The sequence below is a fragment of the Mirounga leonina genome, unplaced genomic scaffold (assembly GCF_011800145.1).
Source record: "Mirounga leonina isolate KUSES-001 unplaced genomic scaffold, KU_Mleo_1.0 Mir_418, whole genome shotgun sequence".
In the NCBI taxonomy this organism is placed as follows: domain Eukaryota; kingdom Metazoa; phylum Chordata; class Mammalia; order Carnivora; family Phocidae; genus Mirounga; species Mirounga leonina.
The window spans coordinates 6,346,568-6,363,093 of NW_023270739.1; the positions used below are offsets into that span (position 1 = coordinate 6,346,568).

General features: G+C 57.6%; 1 protein-coding gene across 1 annotated transcript; it reads left to right on the plus strand.

Annotated features, from left to right (window-relative positions):
• The first annotated feature begins 3,738 nt into the window (after nucleotides 1-3,738).
• On the plus strand, nucleotides 3,739-14,658 carry CBX6 (chromobox 6). The gene is made up of 5 exons (XM_034987491.1): nucleotides 3,739-3,877; nucleotides 4,058-4,101; nucleotides 4,268-4,333; nucleotides 4,485-4,551; nucleotides 8,905-14,658. The coding sequence occupies exons 1-5, from the start codon at nucleotides 3,809-3,811 to the stop codon at nucleotides 9,904-9,906; spliced, it is 1,248 nt and encodes a 415-aa protein (XP_034843382.1). The 5' UTR covers nucleotides 3,739-3,808; the 3' UTR covers nucleotides 9,907-14,658.
• The last annotated feature ends 1,868 nt before the right edge of the window (nucleotides 14,659-16,526 follow it).

The following is a 16,526-nucleotide window of genomic DNA, read 5'->3' on the forward strand; positions in this document are numbered from 1 at the left end:
CCTGTAAGGAAGCCCGCACTGGACTGCTGAATCGTGGGAGGCCACGAGGAGAGCAAGGCCCAGCCAATACCCAGGACTAAGCCCCCCGACGTGTGAGTCAACTCTGGCCATGTCTCTGATTGCAACCCCATGAAGGACCCGAAGCAAGACCAGGTAAAAACAAAACAAAACACACATGAAACTGCCCAGTGAGCCCAGGCAACCCACAGAATCATGAAAAATAGATTCTTGTGTATGAAGCCACCAAATGATGGTGTTTTATAGCACAGACTATAACTGAAATGCCCTCTCTCTGGGCAGCAACTCGCACAGTCCAGGAGATTAAACTTCTCCCTTTTGGTGTTGGACCAAATCTCAGGACAGACTGTGGAAGAGGTACAGGGAACTTTCTCTCATAGAATAGAGATGATCTGTGAGGCACCCTCAGTGCCTCAGATGGTTGGGCATCCGCCTTCTGCTCAGGTCATGATCCTGGGGTCCTGGGATCAAGCCCCACATTGGGCTCCCCGCTCAGTGGGGAGTCTGCTTCTCCCTCTCCCTCTGCCCCTGCCTGCCTTGCTCATGCTCTCTCCCTCTCTTTCTCTCTCAGGTAAATAAATAAAATCTTTTAAAAAAAAGAGATGATCTGTGAGAGGTGGAAGGATTCAAGGTGGAAGGGACTTCCTCTCATTAAAGCTCCGGCTGACCCCTCTACCTGGGCTGCCTTTCTCATTCTTCACTTGCAGGCAAATTCATCTTCAGCTTCCAAGGCCCCAGTCAAATGACCCCACCTCTGAGAAGCCCTCCCAGCCTCCTCTCCTCCAGGTAGTGGGCTGCTCCCTTATCTAATATGATGGTTCATTTGATTTGTCAGCTTGCTGGGCTCTGAGATGCCCAGATAGCTGGTAAAGATTATTTCTGGTGTGTCCGTGAGAGTGTTTCCAGAAGAGATTAGCATTTGAATCCATAAACCATCCTTGCCAATGTGCCCTGTTATCTTGTATCCATTGTGGGCCTGACAGAACAAAAAGGCAGAGGAATGGTGAATTCTTTATCTTCTCGAGCGGGGACATCTATCTTCTCCTGCCCTGGTTCTCTGCCTTTCCAATCAGGGCACTAACACCCGCCTCCTCATTCTTGGGCCCTATGCTACCAGCTTCCCTGGTTCTCCAGTTTGCAGACTTCTTGACCTTCATAACCACATGAGCCAATTCCTATAACAAATCTCCTCTTAATGTATTTCCGTATACACCCTAATGGTTCTGCTTCTCTGGAGAACTCTAATACATTTAGATTCCCAAAGCATCCTATACATACCTTTTGTGGTAGGCTGCATATGCCCCAGCCACCCAAGGATGTCCACATTCTAATCCCCAGAACCCATGAATATGATACCTTACATACGCTGTATAATATGTTACCCTAGGGTAAAAGGGACTTTGTGGATATGATTAAGGTAAGGATGTTGAGATGAGGAGATAATCCTCAATTATTCAGGTGAGCCCAATGTCATCACAAAGGTCCTTATTAGAAAGAAGCAGGAGGTAAGTCAGGGGAAGGCAAAAGTAAATATTGGAGTGATGCAGCGACGAGCCAAGGAATGTCAGCAGCTTCTAGAAGCTGGAAGAGGCAAGGAATGGATTCTCTTCTAGAGCCTCCAGAAGGAACCAGCCCTGGGGATATCTTGACTATAACTCAGTGATGCTGATTTGGGATTTCTGACCTCCAGAACTTTAAGATAATAAGTCTGTGCTACTTAAAGCTATTAAGTGTGTGGTAATTTGTTACAGCAGCCCTAGGAAATTACCACATGTTTATTCTAGCACTAGTCACACTATATGGCAGGTGCCTCTCTCACCTGAGAGTTCCTCAAGCCTGGGCCACCTTTGTTTAGGTGGCTTAACACAAAACCTTAAAAAGGGTCACAAAGGCTGCTGAGTGAACTAACACATGGATTTAATGTTTACCCATTTTATCTGACTGCTACCTCTCTCAGCCTGAACGTGCGCGCGCGCACACACACACACACACACACACAGCTCATCTGCCCATTCATCCTGATCATCCCCAGGAAGGCAGCTCTATTCTTAGACCAAAGCCCACTTTGGGCTGACCAGCAAATAGCTATTTTTCAAGAGCATGTTGATTTTAAGGAAGGTGAGGGGGATTTCTCCCAAGATAATAATTGGACAAATCTGCATAGATGCAGAGATGAGAAGCAGCAATTTTGATGCAGTCGATTCGAAACCACAAGAATTGGTATTACAGTACAGAAATGTAAAAATCCTCTTTTCTAATAAACAAGTGATGAAAGCAAGAGACGATCCTGATCCTCACCACATCCCCATTCCTCTCCACCTCCATCTCAGCCCTACCACAGCCACGAAAATGGTGGCAAAATTTCCAATTAATGACACCAAGAGAGATTCGCTTTTTTTCATTAAGGGAGAAAAGCAGAACGCAGACGGTGTGATTCATAAGATCCCATTTTGTTAAAAAGAAATAAAATATATATATACTATGTATATACAATGTATACATACGCATACATATGTATGTTTGTATAGACGGAGAACAGGCTGGAAGAGGATTCATGAAGATATTAACAATGATTTGATGGAGATTATGGACAGTCGGGTTTTGTTTTGTTTTTTTATTTACAAAGAACAAGACCGTTGGGGTAATAAAGAATAAAGTTTAAATAATTCAAAGGAAAAGAAATGGAGCATTTTGTGTGGCAGGGCTATTTTGTGTCCGTCCATTCCGGGACAGCCAGGTCTCCCAGTGTCTCCTCACACCCGAAGCTGGGGTCTGGTCTCCCTGTGAGCAATGGCGGAACCACTAAAGGAGCTGCACGCAGCCGAAGCTTGCCGAGGCCAGGGGGCCTGGGAATCAGAAAACATATAGACAAGGTCATGTGGGTGGTGTCTGCCAAATGACCCAAGGATGACCCACTCGGGCCTAATCTGGGGTGCCAGGAACCCATCTCACCCCACAGCCTCTCTGTCCCTCCTCTCGCCGCCGCATAGTCCTGGCTGCGATCTTCAACCCGCCTCCAGGGTGAAGGCAGGTGCCGCCCAAGACCCCAGCCCGCCAAAGAACAGATGCACAGGATCCTCCCGGCCTTCCTCCACCCCAATACACCGCCCCCACCCCTCTCCCTGCGGTGGAGTTTTTGTTTTAATTCATCTGAACTGGTTACAAAACCACACTCCCACGAATACATAAATAATAGATTGGGGAGGGGGAGGGCAATGTTTTAAAGAAATTCCCGCAGGGCCTGGCAAGGCAACAGCAAATGCATTTCTGCTGTATCATATTTAACTGTTTGCAAACTTCTGCTGGGAGGATGCGCAGCAGCTGCAGAGACTCCATCGTCTTTCCCCTGCTGGGGCCTAGGGAGACTTGCAAGGGGGAGGTGTTAAAAGGAGGGAGAGGTTGTCAGCTATCGGGGGCCGGGAAGATGGAAACGGGAGTAAGAAAGTGTTTGTTAGACTGCACTGCGCCCGACCAGGCTTCCCGCAAGCCAAGCATCCACCCGGTTCCGGGCCCGGAATCCCGCCGCCAGGCGAGGCCCCTTTAAGAGCCAGCGCGCGCCCCCGCCCCGCGAGCGCTCACTTTCCCTAGCAACCGCCCCGGGGGAGGGGGTGGTCCTGGCAACGGCGCGCCGGCCCCGAGGGGTCACGTGACGGCCCGCAGCTGGAACACGAGCGCGCGCCCCGCCGCGCGCCCGCCCGCCGGGGCCTGTGCGCTGCGGCGCGTGCGCGAGCGGTGCAGCACCGGTCGCGGGAGCAGGGAGTATTATGGGCTGTGGGTGCCGCTGAGCAAGATGGAGCTGTCTGCAGTGGGCGAGCGGGTCTTCGCGGCCGAATCCATCATCAAACGGCGGATCCGAAAGGTGAGCCGCCTCCCGAGGCGGGACGTCTTGCCCCGGAGCCGGTGTCCGGGTCCGCGGCCCATCAGGGCGAAGCGGTCCCGCTAACACGGGCTCTCTCGCCCACCCCCGCGCCGCCGCCTCCTCGCGTCCCCGCATCCTCCCCACCCCCACTCTCCCCTTTTTTTCTTCTCTGTTTTTCAGGGACGCATCGAGTACCTGGTGAAATGGAAGGGGTGGGCCATCAAGTAAGTGCCGGTGGGGTCCAGGGGCGAGGGGGGAGGGGAGGCAGCGGACACCGGGGCCTTTTTTTCCCTTGGTGGTGGGGGGGGGGCAGTGTGCACGTTCGGTGCCTCGCATGTGCCTCTGCCTGTTAGGTTTTCATTTTTATTTTGTGCATGTGTGACTTGGCAGGTACAGCACTTGGGAGCCCGAGGAGAACATCCTGGACTCGCGGCTCATTGCAGCCTTCGAGCAGAAGTGAGTTTGGGGAGCTGGCAGGGGCGGCGGGGCCAAGGCTCGGCTGGGGCGCCGCGCGGGGAAGCGGGGGAAGCGGGAGAGCCGGGGAGGGCCGCGCGGAGTGGGGCCCTGGAAGGGGCTCTTTTTAACCTTTGGCGTTTCTCGGCCGCAGGGAGAGGGAGCGTGAGCTGTATGGGCCCAAGAAGAGGGGACCCAAACCCAAAACTTTCCTCCTGAAGGTAACCTGGCCCAGCCCCAGCAGCCCCGTCTCGGGCCCCTAGCCCTGGCGCAGCACGGGGCCTGCAAGGGAGGGACAGATCCTCGGCTGCCCAGGCAGGCGGACCTTTCCAGAGGGGCCCCAGCTGGGCAGGGGGTGGTTGTGAGCCCCCGACCGAGCCCCTGGCAGCCGGCCCTGGCCAGCTCCAGCTTCAGCAAGAGGGGCCTGGGAGTGGGGAGTGAGGGAGGAGGATAATCCTGGCTGACAAAACCAGGGTCTGGGCAGGCCAGCCAGGCTCCAGCATGGGGGCAGATGAGGCAGGTGGGGGCTGTCCACCTGAGGGGGTGGCAGGGAGGTTACTTCTGCACATCGGATGAGGCGAAACCCTCATCTCCCCCAGCCTTGAGCTGGTAGGGCTCTGCCTGGAATTAGAATCCATGGGGAGAGTAAATGTGGTTTCCCTCACGGCTGGGAACAGGAGAAGCATTTGGGGGCCACCTGCCTCCCCACCCCCAGCTTCCTTCTCTCTCTTAGGATTTGTTCTGCATGCCTCCCCTCCTCACTGGGGAATGCAACTTGAATTTGACCTTAGATCACTTCACTTTGAGTTTATCACCTGGGCCGGGCCTCTGGCTTCCCCCCACCCCTGGCTGTTTCTGGAGGTTCTAATGAGAATGGGGTGTGGGGGAGTGGAAGCATAAACACATTAGCCTTGGCAAGGGAGGGAGACCTAGCCCCAGAGGAAGCCATCTTAGAGGTTTTGTGGGGTTAATTTTTCTTAGTGAGAAAGAACAGAGTCGGAGAGGGAAGGTGAGATGACCCTAGGAGACAGGCAAGACTGCAGGCGGGCCTCCGTGGGACACCACCGTTGGCCCAATAGTGCTGAAGTTGCCTTGGGGACCCTTCCCACCCTGGCAGCCTGTGACTTGGTGGCAATTGGCACAGGAAGGCCAGGGAAGAGACTGTGCAGAATGCACAACCTCAGCATCTCCGGTTTTGGCAAAAGGCTCAAAGCCCGGTGAGGGTGGGGTGGGCTGGGCCTCTCCAGCCCCACCCCCACCCCAAAAAGTCTTTCACTTAAAGCTGACATGAAAGAACCGTTGGTTTCCAGAATTACGTATTTCCGTGACTCCTGTTCCCAACCGCCACACGTTAGGGGATCCATGGAGGAGCACCCTTAACCCTTGATGCTTCTTAGGAGGAGGGATGGGGCGGAGCAGCTGGAGGGCGGGTGGGCTGTGTGACAGCCTCTCAGCGCAGCTGGAGCACCCTCTAGCGGTCAAGTGAGTAATGACCGTGAGCTTGGATTCACGAAATGCCTTTTTTTCCCTCCTTGATGGCTCTAGCTTCTGAGCTGGCTCTGGCCCTAACACAGTGCTGAGCCCTCACGTGGATTATCTCCTTTAATCCTCTCAACAACCCTATGAAGGAGTATTATTCCCATTACCCAGATGAAAAAAATCAAGGCCCAGAGAGGGGAGGTGACTTAACGTGAGGTCCCACCACCCAGCTTCCTGGCTTCATTCTGGCTCCTTCTCTTCACCCTGTCCCTCAGAGAGTACATACATCCGGTTGAGGGGACAAGGTGGACACACCCAGGAAATGATGAAGGCTGCAGAGGTGGTGGGGCAGGGGGTGGAGAGGCAGCTGAGAGGACCTGAGCCTTACGAGAGTGATGTGGATGTTTGCCAGGGGTGGTGGAGACCAGCTGGGTCTGAGCCCATGGCTCTGAGTCACTGAGAGGCAGTGTAAACCAATATATTCTCGGCCCTCACTTTCTGCCCGGAACTGTTCTGAAGGGAAACAGGAGCCCATGAGGTAGGTTGGGATTTAGCCCCATTTTACACCTAGAAAAACGGAGGCCAGGGAGGTTGTGGAACTGGCCCCTGGTCACAAAGAGTCAGCTGTAGAATCCAGGTGTTTGATCTTCTGTGCTCTTGTCTGTGGTACACGCCAGCCCTTCAGAGCCGTGCCTCTCACCGCGTCAGTATAGTAAACACGCTGGCTGTGGTTGGCTATTTAATTCACAGGCTGACCCGGGTCCCACCTTCACAGAATTCTCAGCCTGCGGAGGGGAGGGGAGGAGGAAGGGTAAACCAGACTTTAAAAAAAAAATTATATATATTTAGAAGCTATGAAGTAAGAAATGTTTCTCATAAAAAGTTTGGAAACTGTGCGTTAGTAAAAGATTATTGCTCACCAGCGCCCTGTCCCTCTCGCCCATGGAGAGAGAAATCTAGTCTCTCTCGAGTACTTGCTCTGTGCCAGACGCTGGGCTGAGCAGGTAGCATATATTATCTGATGGTATATATGGCCCACCGAGCCCGAGTTTTGTCCCAGGTCTGAGGTTTATACCCACTTTTGCCACGCCTCAGGGTCCATCACCCCTGGACTTGGGCAGAGCCATGACGACAGAGGTCTGGGAGCGTAGGCGACATGCTGATGGCATAAACACTAACACCCTGGGTGGGGGGAGTCAGAAAGAGTGGAGATTCCCCTAAGCTCCCTTGGGGATGAACCTGCCAAAGGCCCTGCTTGCCATGCCGAGGAAGGCTGGCTGTCTCCTGCCTTTGTCTGAGAAGGGATGTGAGGGAACGGGGCCCTGGCTCCGCTGGCCGGTGCCCAGGAGGAGTGGGCAGCCCTGGCATGGGGCACGCGGGGGTGCTGCCACCTAGTGCTCAAAGGGATTGTTGGCCACGCAGCCCCAGGAGGCTCCCTGCCAGCGGGGCCGGGGGGCCACTTAGCGTTAAAAGTGTGTTTCCACCACCTTCTAAAGACCTCCTCCCTAATTCAGCAAATAAGTCCGCCGGCACTGCTTCAGGGGTTTGTGGTCAGATATAATCTAGTTTTGTCTGAGGGGCACACAGGCCACCTCTCAGGGACTGGTTAAGCATCTAGGCTGGGGGGCAGGGGGGTGTGTGGAGAGACCCCAGACCACAGATCCCACTCGGGGAGCTCACAGACTGACCGTGGGAGTGTGCCCTTCCCCTTGGCCACCACTGTCTCATCTGGATTGAGGCAGATAGCGCCTGGCGAGTCTCCCCCCCAGGAGCGAGGATGTGTGTAGATGCCCGATCAACCATTGCTTTTAGTCCCTTGACCACCGCATCCTCTCACCGCTGGGCTCTCTGCCTCCCCGGCTGGTCTTAGCGGCGCCCCTGAGGCAGGCCACCAGAGCCTCTGTAGCTGCCTCAAGCATCGTTGGCTCGGAAAGGACCAGGGCTCCCTCCTACTAAGGCTTCATCCTCCAGGATAGGCCTGTGCCCCTAAGCTGTGCTCTGCTAGGCCCTATCCGTCCTTTATTACATTGAATCACCCAACATCCTCACTGCCCGTCTCGTCTTTCCCAGGGAGGGCAGCCCCTGGCGGGGAGGCTGTGTGTGTTTGGAGTCGTAGCTCCAAGCAGTTGGCTTGTGACTCTAGTACTTTGTTAGTGAAGGAAGGACTGGCCATGGAGGACGGTTTATATGGCCTTGTGAGTCCCCTGCCCTGAACACAGGGGGGTTTTCCGATGTCACACCTGGGAGCGCAGCTGAGCCCAGGAGCCTGGGACAGGTTCCCTGGCTGCCCACAGGCCTGCTCAACTATCCTGCCCTCCCCCCACCCAGGCCATCCCAGCATGGATATGAAATTGGTCCATCCCCACCAGACCCTTGTCTCACTGGGGTGGATTCCAACCTAGGCTTTAGGTGTTGGCTTTGGAATCTGTTGGCACTGATTTGCTCAGCCCCAGGCCTTGAGCCAGATCCTGGGCAGACATGAATCAGACCCAAGAGGGGAAGTGGAGGGGGCCGGGAGCGTACAGGAGGGGCTGAGAGGACCAAGGGGCTGTCCCAGAGGTGCCGACCAGCCAGGGAGGCGAATCCAAGCTGCAGGTGCAGCCTGTTCAAAAGCAGAGAGCGCAGAGCCTTTGGGACTCTGCAAGTAGGTCAGTGGCGCTGGGGTGTGGGGTGGAGCAGGGAGGGGCCTCCCTCTTCCTTCTGTCACCAAGAATTGGTCCGTGGAGGAGTGCCAGGCTAGGCTGGGATCCTTCACAGAGCAGAGGTGGTCGGGCTTCTGAGCAAAGAGTCATTCCTTCCATGCAGTGTCCTCATTGCTGACACTTCTCTGTGTCAGCCAGGGTAGCTGCCATCTGTCCCAGGGGCTCACGGCCATCAAAAGTAGTGGGTCTTAGAGTTCCGCTTGGGCACTTCGCTTCACCTGTCTGAACCCATTTCCTTTTATCTCTAAGACGGGGTTGGGAGCACAGCAGATTCTCCGAGATGCCCTCAGGATGGTTTAATGAGATAGGACTTGTGGGTGGGTGGCACAGGGGCATCCAGAGGAGGTCAGCAGGAAGCTGAGCCTCCGCTTACCCCCTCCCTCCACCCCTCAGGCACGGGCCCAGGCTGAGGCCCTCCGCATCAGCGATGTGCACTTCTCTGTCAAGCCGAGCGCCAGCGCCTCTTCGCCCAAGCTGCACTCCAGCGCGGCCGTGCACCGGCTCAAGAAGGACATCCGCCGCTGCCACCGCATGTCCCGCCGCCCCCTGCCCCGCCCTGACCCCCAGGGTGGCAGCCCTGGCCTGCGCCCCCCCATCTCACCTTTCTCCGAGACGGTGCGCATCATCAATCGCAAGGTAAAGCCTCGGGAGCCCAAGCGAAACCGCATCATCCTCAACCTGAAGGTGATCGACAAGGGCACGGGCGGAGGTGGCACCGGGCAGGGGGCCGGAGCCCTCGCTCGCCCCAAAGTCCCCTCGAGGAACCGCGTCATCGGCAAGAGCAAGAAGTTCAGTGAGAGCATCCTGCGCACCCAGATCCGCCACATGAAGTTCGGCACCTTCGCGCTGTACAATAAGCCCCCGCCCGGCCCTCTGCCTCCCCAGCCAGTGGGCAAGGCCGACGCTGCGGCCTCCCCGGGCCCCGGGCTGCTCCTGGCCGCCCCCACTGCCCCCTACGACGCCCGCAGCTCCAGCTCCTCCGGCTGTCCCTCACCAGCACCACAGTCCTCCTCCGATCCTGATGACGCGCCCCCCAAGCTGCTCCCTGAGACCCTGAGCCCAGCTGCTCCCGACTGGCGTGAGCCCGAAGTGCTCGACCTGTCCATCCCTCCTGAGGCCGCGGCTGCCAGCAAGCGGGTGCCTCCCGACGTCCCTGCTGCCGTGGGCCCGGCGCTGCCCACAGCCCCCGAGCCTGCCAGCGCCGCCTCCGAGCCTGAAGCTGGGGACTGGCGCCCTGAGATGTCACCCTGCTCCAACGTGGTGGTCACCGACGTCACCAGCAACCTTCTGACAGTCACTATCAAGGAATTCTGCAACCCTGAGGATTTCGAGAAGGTGGCCACTGGGGTAGCAGGTGCCACTGGGGGTGGTGGCAGCAGTGGGGTGAGCAAGTGAGGGGGCTCCACCAAGGAGGGGGGCTTGGGGGGGCCCTCCTGCCCAAAGTCCCACTTTTGCTCCCGCGCCCGCCCCTGCCCTCAGACGCCCCTGCCTGTGCTTTGCTTGTTTCAGATGGCTCGGTGTCGCCCCCCGGGATGGGGCTGGGCAGTAGGAGCCCCCCGAGGCCCAGTGGGAGCAGCAGTCCTGGAACGGGTTAGGGCTGGGTGGGGCGAGGGCGCTTGGAAGTCTTCCCTCTTGCCCCTTGGCACCCGCCCTGCCCGTGTATGGTGGGGCCTGCTGGGTGGCTCCCCGGGAGCCCCCGAACCTTGGGTTCAGCTGCCTCCTCCGCATCCCACTCTGTCTCTCCCCAGCTTGCTTCCAGCTCTCGCACACAGCATCTGATTTCTCGGTGCTAACCCGGCAGCTGTGGGGCCCCTTAGGAGACCCCCTCCCAGCGGGCGCGCTGCCCCTTTCCTCCCCTACCCGGACGCCTGGGCAGGAGGGCCAGGGATGGCAAAGCCCAGTCAGAGGTGGAGGGGAGGCCGGCCGCGGCCCCTCCCTCCACGTCAGGGAGGGTGGCAGGAGCGGGGCCAGCGGCCTGGCTCTTCCCGCAAACTTCAGCACCTGACCCAAGCAGGTCCCCTTCGGCTCCACCCCGCCCCGGCTCCCTCCTCAACCCCATCTCAGAGGTGGGAGGGGCCGGCAGGGCCCTTCAGTTCTCGACCAAAGGTGCTACAAGAACCTGCTGTGGAAACTTCCAGCTGGCGTGCGCACCTGCCGCCCCACGGCGTGTTTGTGCGCGTACCCGGATGTGCCCGGGGCCCGGGCTTTCCAGGCGGCTTTGTGGAGGGTTCCTCAGAATGGGGTTGTCCAAGGCCCGACCTTCCCTTGCCCGGACCTGGCGCGGGTCCGAGGAGTCTGCTGTGGAGCCCCCAGCCTAGCAGTGCTGGGGTGCGCGCCCCCACGCCGTCCTGTCCCGCCCGGGGGTCCGCTCAGCCAGCCAGGCCTTTGCTGCGGAGTCGGGCTGGCGGGGACTGAGGTGGAGACGGGAGGCCCCACCCCGGCCTTGCCCTTCCTTCCTCCCCTGCGTCTGGGGGAAGGAGGAAGCCTGGAAGACACCCCGGGGGGGCTCCAGCCTCTCCCCCGCTCTTCGCTTCTGACCGCTGAGGCTTCTCTCACCGCGCAGTCTGCTCGAAGCAGCCGGAGGCGCCAGAGCCCAGGGCAGCTTTCCTTCTCTCTCTTGCCAGGGAGCTAGGGTGTCCATGGCAGTGGCAGAGACAGGGCCCCTGCTTCAGGCCGGGCCCTGGGAGGGCGGGCAGGCCAAAGGGGGTGACCAAAGAGGGGGCTTGTGTTCTCCAGGAGAGGGAGGGCATGCGGGACTGGGGCGCTGTGGGGGCCGCCTGCCCGGCCAGCCCTGGGTCTCAGTCAGGCCTGGGTGGTGTGGTCCTGAGCGGGGCTCGCGGGAGCTTCCGGGCGCGTGCAGGGAGAGGTGTCTCAACTCGGAAGCGTGATGGCGGAAGGGAGGAGGAGGCAGAAAGGGAATCCCGTTAGGTAACAGATGCCTTTGTCGGAAGTATGGGAGGACTCGCTCTTCCAGATCTCCCTGCCAGGGTGGCCCCTGGCCCTCCGCACCCCCGGATGTAGAACAAGGGCCCTCACAGGGTTTGGGGGGCTGGCACTCCTAGACCCCTCCCCACCCTGCCCTTTGTGTTGGCTCTGTGGCCGTCCAAGTGCCAATTGGCTTCCCCCCCGAATAAGGGCTGGTATTTCTCCTCTGTCCTTAGAGGGGATTTCCCCCCGACCCCTCACCCCAGGTGAGTGACCACCTGGGTGCCAGTTACAGGTGTTTTCCAGAGACCATAGAAATGTGTTTTCCTGAGAGTCCGTGTCATTCGTGACTTTTTTTGTAAAGAAGTTGTGTTTTCAGAGGTGATTTTATGACAGGAAAGTGAAAGAATTAGTTTTGCAAAAAAACAAAAAACAAAAAAAGAGGAAAAAAAAAGAAATAGAAAAAAATATTGTGGGATTCCTATGGGGTCGGGGTGGGAGTGGGGGGGAGAGAAAGAGATATTTAAAGAAAAACTAGTACTGCAGTGATTGCACAGGTAAGGTGGCGATGTTAGGAACGGGGATGGGGGCCTAGGCCCGGCTGGTGGGGTCCCTGGGGTCTGGCCGACTGCTCTCTCTCTCCTTGGCCTGAGGCAGGGGGCGGCCTCCCTCCTGTCCTGGGCCCAGCCCCCACACCTACCCTCCTTCAAAGGGAAGGATGACCGCTGGTCCCAAGGGAACTTGCCAGAGCTGCAGGGGCCAGGCGAATGGAGCTGAGATTTGAGGGGAGGGTGGGGGGGGGTGAGCGGGAGTCCCACTGTTGCATCCTTGGTGACTTTGTCCAGGAAAGCTGGTGAGTAGATACACTTGGGTTTCTCGCTCTCTTCCACTCATTTGCCAGCTTGTCCGGTCATCTGGCCCCTCCCTCCCCATCACCCCGAAGACCGTGACACCCCTGAGCTTCCCTGTCCAGGTAGGGGATACAGGCTTCAGAAAGGCAGGAGCTGTAGATTCTGGGAGAATCTTAGGTGGTGACCCTAAGGGATTGGGGGTGCCCGTGGGGAGAAGAGAATGCCTAGCCCTTCTCTTTCCAAGGTGGGTTGCTGCCCCTGACCCTCAGCCGTGCGGCCCCACCCCATCTCAGCACACGCGGGGGCACGCATGCACACTGCTTCGAGGTGGGCGCCTCCCCTGGGAGGCCCAGGTGGGCACAGGGTCAAGAGCAGGTGGAGCTTTCCTTACCTCTCTCCCAGGGTGGCTCTGAGCGGGGACCCATAATCCCCCCACACACACTTGCACGAATCAGCCTCCTCTGGGCCCTCCCTCTCCCCTTGCTGCTTTTCCGTTTGCCTAATTACCAAGCAGAAGTTGCATTCTGGTTTGCTTTACTTTTATATGTGAAATACCCCCCAAAGCCCAATCTCCCATATTCAGTATCGGTTGGGGCATCGGTCCTCTCCCCTTAATGCCACCCCTTCCCCACCCATGTGTCATAGGAAGCAGGTGAGGTCTGATGTCCAGTTTGAGGTGGGAAGTTGGGACACCTCCCTGTCTCATTCCCCTCTCTGACCCTGTGTGCCCTTCTGTGAAATGGGTGTATTGGGCTCAAGTCCTCTTCATAAAGCACTGCTGGTGTCCAGACAGCTGCTGAGGATTCAGTGCTGGTAGAGGTCGCTGGCGCTGGGACCTCTAGCCTCCCACAGCCCCCTCTCATTCTTGCCTTGCAAAGGGGTCTGGGGCAAAATGAACACCATCCTTCCCCTGCTCTGGAAGGAAGTGATGATTGAGGTCCAACCTCAGTGAGAGGTGGGCAGAGTAGGAGGGATCACCCCATTGAAAAGACCAGGGAACTGGGGCTCTGGGAGGCAAAGCTGCTTCGCTGGGGTGAAGAGCCCAGCTGCTCTGGCATTTTGGGAAAAGCCCCTTCAAAGGGGGTGGGGGGGCGGACGCTGAAGCCACTGCAGAGCTGGCAGGTGTCCCCCCACCCCTTTGCCAGGCAGTCCTGGGTGAGGGGTCAGCCCAAACGGAGGAAATATAGGTCGGGGGTACTGGGCCATGACCAGCCCTTTTAGCCTCCATGGGGCCCAAGTGGACACACCACCATTCCTAACTTTTGGGGTTTTATTGGTTGGTTGGGTTGGGTTTTTTGGTCTTTTTGGGTTTTTTTGTTTTTGTTTTTGTTTTGTTTTTGCACTTGGCCCACGCCGGACAGTGGAGCCCCACACGGTCAGTTCTGCTTTCGGGCTCCCATGCACTAGCCCAAGGCAGCCTCTCGGGGGCTTGTATGGTTTAAGGAATCACTTTTAAAAAGAAAAGGAGAGTGTTTTAAAGGTTTTCGTTTTTCTCAGTCTGCATCTCCTCTCAGATTCAGAAAGGAGTTTAGGGGCTAACACTCCAGGAGAGGGTCTCCCTAGCCTGACTCCATCTTGCTGACAGTCACCAAGATGCCGAAATAGGGGGACAGGCTGAGTGGAGACTGAGGACCCCACACCCCAGGCCTGTGGGGTCCCCCTGCCTCGCCTTGAAGGAGTCGATAACCCACTCCAGCAGTGAGTGAGTGCCTACTGTATGCAGAGCTTCAGCTAGGCAAACAGGGCTGATGGTCTAACGGGACTCCTTGCAAGAGGCCAGGGTAGAAGGAACCAAGAGTTCTGGGGCCTGCCCCCGCTGTTGGGCGGAGTGCAGATGGACACTTTTTGTTTGTTTTAATTTAAAAACACAAAGGCCTAAAGAAATGTATCTTATAATTTTTTTAATTTTTGAAAAGCTCATTTAATGAATTGTGCACGAATGAATTCTATATATATAAAATATACGTATAGCTCTATATTTGGGGAGGGGCGCTGTCTCTTTTTTCTCTTTTCTCATTTTAAAAATGAAGTGTTGTTGCCTTTGTCTGTGGCTCAACCATCCAGCTCCCAGCTGGCTAAACTTTGCCTCCAGTGGTGACAGAGGGACCGAGTTGGGTTGGCAGGAGACCAGGAGTGGAGCTGCCGCCCAGCGTGGGGGTGGGTCCCCCAGGCCACCTGCCCCAGAGGTTGCGGGTGTGGGTTTTGGTTCTGTTGTTCTGGATTCGGTTGTTTCTGGGCCAGGGGAGGGGGGTTTGTGCCGATTACTCTTGTCTTGTACGTTTAGTTCTGCTGCTCTTCAATGTTGTATCAATGCCAGGAAGGGGGAGTGAAAAGCCTCTTTTGCCCCCCAAATAAATTGTCACATTCCGAAGCTAATGTCTGGCCCCTAGGGTGGGGATGTGTCAGTCTCATTTCTTCGGGCTGTGCGTGTGGTCCCTCCAAGCATAGGGCCAGGCCTCGCCTGCTGCAGTGAGGAGGGGGGTGGCCTGTCCCTCCAGCTGTGGCCCATTTCCAAGCTTGCCACCTCCCACCCTCTCCCCACCTCGCAGCCTGTAAGTGGGCTGAGTCGGAGGTAAGACTGAGGTGCTGCCAGGCAGGCGGGCGCCTGGGGGGGGGGGGCGCCACTGCCCGCTCCCCACTTGGAATGGCAGCAGCTGCAGAGGAGGGGGCTTGGGGGACTGGGTCCCTAACAAGTTTCTCACCGCAGAGCCTGGGAGAATGGGCCGGTGCAGAGAAACGTTTGTTCTCTGGGCGCTCGGGCGCCTTCTCTGATTAGATAGATGAGCAGCCACGAGGAGCCCTCTCCCCACGTAGGGTAACCTCATGGCTTGAAAAGCTGCAGCCCTGGGCAAACCTATGCCTTCCTCAAGGGCCCCATCACTCTGCCCTTGAGCCACGCCTTTGTGCATTGGTGGCCACCCATTTGCCAGACCTTGAGCAGATGTCCCCCTGAATCCTCCCACAGCACCCCACCCCCGATCATGAAATCCCCAGTGTCTCCCCACCCTGCGTGCCCCCACCCCCACCCCGTCCTGACCAGTCGGTATGCCAGGCTCCGTCCTAGCCTGTTCCACCCCTGCCTCTTCCACGCCAGTGCCACAGGGGGTGGAGCCCCCGCCTCAAGCCCCCTGGGAGCCCACTGACCTCAGGATCATGTCCCAAGTCCTCCACCTGGCAGTGTGCAAGGGGTGCCGGCCCCTCCCACTCTCCTTGAGTTCTCTCCAGGGGCCTCCCATAGCCTGCAGCGCCTCCCAGGCACCTACCTGGGGCCTTGTCCCTTCCAGGTCCCTAAGCTCACAGCCCAGCGCCTGACACACGCTAGGCCCTCCATTCATCTTTCCTCCAGTTGTCACCCCCTTGCTGATGGGGTCAGTGAGGCAGGGGAGTAACTGAGCAGCAGACCTGGGACCGCAGGACAACTCATCCAACTGGTCCTGGGCCAGCAGGACAATTGGGAGCGTGGCCCTGTCTGCCCCTGGTCCCGGCAGGTAGGTGGGAAGGTGGGCGAGGGATGTGAGTCCTGCTGTGAAGTCAGGGCTGGCCCTCCTCCATGGCACCTACTCCAAGCCACCCCTCCCCACCCTCCCCCTCCCTGGTCATCTCGCCAGTTTCAGTGTTCTGTTCTCCGAAAATCCTTGATCCATGCTGACGGAAAAAACAGCCATGAGCTCAGTGCACCCACTACAGGCCAAATCCTCCTCTCTCCCCCTGCCCACCTCCACACCTCCACCCCCTCCCTGGGGCCCAGTGAAGCCTCAAGTGAAGAGCTGTGTCATGGGGGGGGACTTGGTTAACCCATTCATTTGCCTGAAGTGGCATAGTTCTCAGTGGTGGAGGGGGCTGCCCTCTAGCTCTTGCCCCCAAGCCCCACGCTCTCTGGGATTGGGAACACCCTTGTGAGGCAGGTGCGTTCAGAGATTTCGAGTCACTGCTGTCCCTTGTCACAAGTCATGCCACTACTAAGCAGTGAGCTCTGTGTATTAGTTGCCCCTGAGTGAGTGTGACCATAACTGCTTCTTAAGGAGGATTGGAGGGTTTGTTTTGAGTGCCGGGCAGGACCACGAAACTCAGAGGGCACGATGCCCTGTCTGAAATGCTCCAGGGTTGCTGTTGGTGTCACAGGGTTCATCTGCCAGGTGCTACCTGACCTCCCCATCCTCACCTTCTATTCCTGGGCCTCGCCAGGGGTCCGGGTCAGCCACGGGGTGAAGTCCAGGGCTGGGACAAGGGAAGGATGGG